Genomic DNA, 6,985 nt, shown 5'->3' with positions numbered 1-6,985 from the left:
TATTGCTGTGTATACTTATCTCTTTCTTTTTGATGCCATGAATCATTATAAATGTCAGGTTCATTATTGTGGCATGCTGAAATGATTGAGTGGGAACTGTGCCCAGCATCACATTGTAAAACAATCCATCCCCAAACACATTGCCCTGGACTGTATGCATCAGCCAAATTAAATTTTCTTTGACGCTTTGGTGATTGCTCTTTTGTTTGGTCTTGGAGAATTCAAAGCCATAAAATTCAGAGTTCAAATTTGAACACAATATCAATATTATTGCTCTCTGTGGTGAATCTGTGCATGTTGACTAGAGTCATACCTGTCATATCTGCTTGTAGGATTGGATTCTGCACTTTTCCTTCGCTCCAGTCATGCAATCAGAATGTACAAGTGAACTTTGTTGTGCTATGTTTTTTTCTAGATTAGGAATCCCATTCTTTACTTATGTTCAAATGGGATTAAATTTGCCTTTCTCGGTAAAAGAAACAGCTTAGAAGCAACCCATGGTAGTGGATTCATTTTCTATGTTGTCAACCCCATTTGCAAAATCTGATACTCCCCCCACCCCCACCCTTGGTGAACGTGTCCAAACGTATGAGCTCCAAAGTGCAGCCTTTGTTAGCACAAAACCAACACAGGTGAAGATGTTTACATAGGTCTATTAATACCCAGTTCCTGGAGAGAATCTACGAATTGCTGATGCTGTGCGCTTTCAAAAAGAGCTGGAAAATAGAATAGGCTTGATATACAAGATTAAGAGCAAAATAGGGCAATAAAAGAAATTTTTGAAGAAAATAGAAGATATACAAAATTCAACATTACTTTTTTTTTTTTAATAACCGTATTTTTCTTTCTTGAAGTTATGGGATTGCCACAATACTTGCTTAATTTCTGCAAGTCAAAGGTTTCTAGATGGCGCTCCAAAGCATTTGCCGGAAGGTGGCGACATAAGCCCTTGTTGCCTAGAGCTGTCCCAAGTGCTGAAGACAATTTCGGCGCTTAAGAGAAACTGCGGGCCAGCGACCAGGGGTTCCACCAAGTTCTCCCTAGAGGTTTGCAGGCTGTGATAAAAGAAGCAAAAGGCTGTATAAAACGCCCAACGTTATTTACAGAACAGTGGCGAAAGATTCCCTTCTCTAAATTTACTCGCCACGAAGCTATGAAACATGGTAATGTTTATTGACATTAAAAAGGTAATGGTGATGGATAGGCGTATTTGTGTGTGTGTGTGTGTGTGTGTGTGTGTGTGTGTGTAATTCATACCGAATTGAGTTTTTTCTTCACTTTGACATGCTGCTATTTATCTGTCCGGCGACGCGCCGTTTAGAATCCCTCTCCCCCCTAATTCCCCGAGGTTAAAAATAAATAAATAAATAAATAAATAAATAAATAAATAAAGCTACAGGAAACATCCTCCCCAAGGGAGTCAGGCTGAACTGTCAGATAATGAACAGGATGGCTTCTTTCATAAGCTAAAACACACTTCGTCTTCTTTCCATCAATTAACAATAATTTACAGACTAATCCAAAGGCTGTCTACCTACCCATTCAGGTTCCCTGTGGCTCCATTTCTCATTTCCTATTGTCACTCTGTGCTGCTAACTCTTCTTAACAATTTGACAGAAATATGAAGCAACGGATAGTTAGGATTGTTTTTTCCCCTTCTCTAGTTTGGCTGGGTGAGAGGCGGAGTTATATGTTGTAATATCGGTGTGCCCAGCGGAGGATCTGGTGAAAGTGGATTCTGAATCTCTGCCGACAAAAAGGGGCTAGAAGGAAAAGACGCTTAGCTAGAGGGAGAGGAGGGCGGGGACCCAGAGGAAAGAGACACTCAGGGTTGGGGAAGTGTTAGGAGGGGAGGGTTAGCGTAGGAGGGAGGGCCACCGTCGTAGCGTCGGAGCGACACAGAGGGATAAAGAAAGGGGAGTGAGAAGGAAGAGGGAGACTGAACGAGGGCTGAGAAGGGAGAGGGAGAACGGGGAGAGAAGGCTTAAGAGAAAGAGAGGAGACAGGAGGACAGAGTGGCAAAGAGGAAGGGAGAGACGGAGAAAGAGATCACAGAGTGACCGCAGAGGACGAGGTTTCTCTATTCCAGATACTTCTAAGACCGAAGATTGTTTGCTAGTGGGGAGACTCCAGCTCCGGCAGCCAGTTGAGCAGCGGCAGAGTAAAATGGACAGTGAGAAACAGACGTTCCAGCCACCTCTCGGCCGCTCAGAGGTCCCGGAGCTGTTCTCTGGCGAACTCCTTTCCCCGCTGGAGTCTCGGAGCCTGCTGGACCAACGGAGCCCAAGGAGCTCCTAGAAGCTGCTCCTCGGAGATGCCCTCGCCCGAGCAGTAAGAACTTCCTGCTTGAGTCCCGGCGTTTCCTCCACCTGGAACTCCCCGGGGAGGAGAGAGGGGTAGAAGACCCCAGGGGGAGGGGCGAGGGGGATCCTAAGGCAGCTCTTTCTCCCCTCCCCCTCCCCCCGCTGGGCGCGCAGGCATGGATGTGCTCAGCCCTGGACCTGGCAACAACACCACCTTGTCCGAGGGTCCCTTCGGGACACGCGGCAACGCTACTGTCATCTCCGACGTGACCTTCGGCTACCAAGTGATCACCTCTCTGCTGCTGGGCACGCTCATTTTCTGCGCGGTGCTGGGCAATGCTTGCGTGGTGGCCGCGATCGCCCTGGAGCGCTCCCTGCAGAATGTGGCCAACTATCTCATCGGCTCGCTGGCTGTCACCGATCTCATGGTGTCGGTGCTGGTGCTGCCCATGGCTGCGTTGTACCAGGTGCTCAACAAATGGACACTGGGACAGGTCACCTGTGACCTATTCATTGCCCTCGACGTGCTGTGCTGCACCTCGTCCATCCTGCACCTGTGTGCCATTGCGCTGGACAGGTACTGGGCCATCACGGACCCCATCGACTACGTGAACAAGAGGACGCCCCGGCGCGCCGCTGCGCTCATCTCCCTCACTTGGCTCATTGGCTTCCTTATCTCCATCCCGCCCATGCTGGGCTGGCGCACCCCCGAAGACCGCTCGGACCCCGACGCGTGCACGATTAGCAAGGACCATGGCTACACTATCTATTCCACCTTTGGAGCCTTCTACATCCCTTTGCTGCTAATGTTGGTTCTCTACGGGCGCATTTTCCGAGCTGCGCGCTTCCGCATCCGCAAAACAGTCAAGAAGGTGGAGAAGAAGGGAGCGGACACCCGCTTTGGTGTGTCGCCAGCCCGGCAGCCTAAGAAGAGCGTAAATGGCGAGCCAGGGAGCAGAGAATGGAGGCAGGGCGTGAACAAGGCAGGGGGGGCTCCGTGCACCAATGGCGCGGTGAGGCAGGGTGACGACGGCGCCGCCCTGGAGGTGATTGAAGTGCACCGGGTGGGCAACTCCAAAGAGCACCTGCCGCTGCCCAGCGAGGCCAGTAGTATCCCTTGCGCCCCCGCCTCCTTCGAGAAGAAGAATGAGCGGAACGCCGAAGCCAAGCGCAAGATGGCCCTGGCCAGAGAGAGGAAAACGGTGAAGACGCTGGGCATCATCATGGGCACATTCATCCTCTGCTGGCTGCCCTTCTTCATCGTTGCCCTGGTCCTGCCCTTCTGCGAGAGCAGCTGCCACATGCCCACGCTTCTGGGCGCCATAATCAACTGGCTGGGCTACTCCAATTCTCTGCTCAACCCGGTCATTTACGCCTACTTCAACAAAGACTTCCAAAACGCGTTTAAGAAGATCATCAAGTGCAAGTTCTGCCGCCGAAGATGATGGACGAGTCGTCCGCAAGTAGGCCCGCCCCATCCTCTCTGCCTCCTCCAGCCCTCTGGAATCAACACCTCTGATAGCCTGCTACTTTCCCCGACTTTCTCAGTTGCTGGGTCCGCCGCTTCCAGACCTCCTCCCTCCTCCCCCGTCCCCTAATCCCCTGTCCCCTAATCCCTTGCTCGGAGGGTGTGCGCTTTGGGCAAAGAGGCCCCCAAAGGTGGGGCTGGAGGGCCTGGGAAACTACCTGGGTCTGTGAGAAGCGACCTTGGCTCACACTTTGGCCTCGGAATCAGTGTTGATCCTTGTAGTTGCCTCCTCCCTCTTCGGCACTTCACATCTTCGCGGCGGAAGTTTGAGCCTCAGCGGTTCAAGGCAAAAAAATCAACGCAGAAAAATAAACTGTACACCCAGCCGCCGCGCCCACTAAAGGCTCCCACCTAATCGCCCCACTGCTAGAACTTGAATTTAAGGTTCAGAAGTTTGCTTCGTTACCTAGTCCCAACCCTGGCCCGCACTCCTACCCTAGAAACTCACTTTTTTTTTCCCCCAGTTTCATCCCTTCTTTCGAGCTTCCCTTTGCGCCCTCGCCAGTCCCTATGCATTGGTTTGCTACTAGGGAAAGGCTGGAGGTTCTGTTTTCCCAGTGCCTGTGATGTCCCTGGGAATCCCCGCTTCCCTGTGTAGACTCGCTGAATAACTCTTTTGCGCACAGCCCCATGCTCTGTTTTCTTGGATTCCAAACAAGTGGCCAGAAGCTGTCTCTTAGAGTGGACTTGTAAGTACAAGCAAGGCTGGGCCAGTGGGGGAGAGCGAGGCGGGAGTGAGGAACGATTGTATCCGTGCTTGCCTTCGTGTCAGCACTCACCAAAGAAACTGACAACCAGTGGGATGGGAGAACGGACTTCTGTTTGTATAGGCTGGTGGCGAGTCTGCACTTTCTGGCATCGCCACTTACCCACCCCGGGCCATGGCCGCCAGCCAAGGTGTGCGTGCTGGGGACCCCCAGCGGCCTAAAGGTTCGCGCGCCTACCCAGCCAGCTGCTGTCTGCTTTGCACTTGGCGCGCGCGCGCGCGGAGATGTAACCCAAACCAGAGCCATCCCTCCGCCTGCGCCGCGGAACGCGCAGAAGCGCGAATAAACAACACGGTTTGAGAAAGCGCGGGGAGCTAGGTCAGGCGGGAGGAGAGAGACCAGGGGAGGCAAAGAGGTGTTGGTGTCCGGCGCGCAGGCCGTCCTGCAGATGACGCTCCCCGTGGAACCTGAGAGGGCAGTTGCATCCACAGGATGTAGACTCTTTCCGCCTAATTCACCCCCTGTCCTGTTGGATAGTATAGTTCTGTTTAGCGCGTCCTAACGTTACATGGGATTTGTTTCTGCAAGACGTCTGGGACACGTAGCTATTAGGACTTTGCTTTCCAAATAGGAATTCCGGGCTTCCAATCGAATGGGTCCCGATAGATTTAGTACTGCCTGGAACCTCACAGGCGGTTACTTTAAATAATGGGACCCCAAAGACTAGTTAACTAGTTAGGGGTGCTCTCCCTTCGGAGTCCCCGAGAATCTTGTACAGGGTTATATTCGCTCCTTGGCCTGATGTGAGCCACAGGTCTAGGACAAACCGGTTTCTTGCCATTTGACTATGTGGAGCACTCCAAGCCTTCTCCCCCCAAAAGTTACTCTTTTGGCCTTGCCATTCTTGCTGAGAAACTAGTTGCAATCTTTACTGCCCCCAGAAGGGAAGTTATTTTGGTGCTCCGTTTGAATGTAAATTTCCATCCACAGGACTGGGATCAAGAGGTTTGTTAGTGAGATGTAGCCTCTAATTTTCTGATGAATACCGGTTGTGTTTTACCGTAACTGCACAGTTATTGGTTTTTTCTGCAGTCTCCCTTCAACTCTACCTTTTGAATGATTGCGCCTGATGTTTTGAGAACAGTGTTGCAAAAGTTGCCAATGGAAACTTCACTTGTGTTTTTATTAAGAAGGTGAAAAGACAGTTCTATCACTGAAGCCATTTTATTGTTTGTCCGCTGAACAAAGCCTCCATTTGGTATCTTTTTCTCGTACCGAAACTGAGAGTAAGTATCATATCCCGTTAAAACAGAGAAAGTTTAAGAACTCTGGACACTCAGTGGATGGTTCGTTGATGCATAGGTAATGCTGATAAGGGGCTAAGGTGGAGCAAATAAGGTAGATATCTTCAGTCCAAAAATTATTCACTTGAAAATTCAATTTTTTTTTTGCTCACAATAATTTCAGTACAGCTGTATGAAAAAAATGCACTTTCTGTATGTCTTCCTTAATTTTTTGAACAAATTATATATACATATAAAATAATTCAAGCTCAAAATTTGCTTACCCAAATTATGCCTTGGCCAGCAAGTATTACATTCGAAGGGCTGAGTGCTCCATTTACTTGTGTCTTTTACAGCACTGTATGCCAATGGTTTCTGGACATTTATTCTTCCTGCTTTGGAGGAATTACGTGAAAATGGGGAAGGAGCATCCAACTGGAGTACAATTGCCAAGGCAATAGAGAAATTTGGGGAATAAGTGCATAGCAGTAAACAGCCCCTGATGCTTCTTATTTCTTTTAGTATTTGTATTAAGATAAAGTATATATGCATCAAAATTGGCCTTCACTCTTCTCTGTGACAATAAAAGACTTTACTAATGGTAATGCTACAATAAACTGATATCAATAATACATGCATCTTTATTTTAATCAGAATTGCTGTCTACTTGTATTTATTTGTATTATTTAAAAATCGAAGTTAAAAAATACACTTGTCAGGAGAAGATTCTGCTATACAAATCAGAGATATGACACTTAGGGAAATAAATTCAGTTTTCAGTGCTGAAACTCAGTCTAAAGGAGTGATTTCTTTAAAAAAAAAACACAAAAATCCTATCTCTGAAAAGAGGAGGTCACATATCATCATTTAGCCACAAAACCATGAATTTTCCCTGACTGACACCTGCAGTTAGGACTTAGACATTTGTCTAAGTAATATGGACAGGGCAGTAGATGTGAAGCAGAGAAATGCAGTCTCTGTAAAATCAACGAGGCCCCATCCTGTCTTTTTATTTTTATTTTTTTATTTTTTTTTAATGTTTATTTATTTTTGAGACAGAGAGAGACAGAGCATGAACGGGGGAGGGTCAGAGAGAGGAAGATACAGAATCTGAAACAGGCTCCAGGCTCTGAGCTGTCAGCACAGAGCCTGACGGGGGGCTCA

General features: G+C 48.5%; 1 protein-coding gene across 1 annotated transcript; it reads left to right on the top strand.

Moving 5' to 3' along the window:
- Positions 1 to 1,693: 1,693 nt before the first annotated feature.
- On the top strand, positions 1,694 to 6,609 carry HTR1A (5-hydroxytryptamine receptor 1A). Its single transcript, XM_019834870.3, has one exon. The coding sequence runs from the start codon at positions 2,480 to 2,482 to the stop codon at positions 3,746 to 3,748; it is 1,269 nt and encodes a 422-aa protein (XP_019690429.1). The 5' UTR covers positions 1,694 to 2,479; the 3' UTR covers positions 3,749 to 6,609.
- Positions 6,610 to 6,985: the final 376 nt, after the last annotated feature.

Source organism: Felis catus, chromosome A1 (genome assembly GCF_018350175.1).
Source record: "Felis catus isolate Fca126 chromosome A1, F.catus_Fca126_mat1.0, whole genome shotgun sequence".
Classification (NCBI taxonomy): domain Eukaryota; kingdom Metazoa; phylum Chordata; class Mammalia; order Carnivora; family Felidae; genus Felis; species Felis catus.
This window is presented reverse-complemented; position numbering and strand designations above follow the sequence as displayed.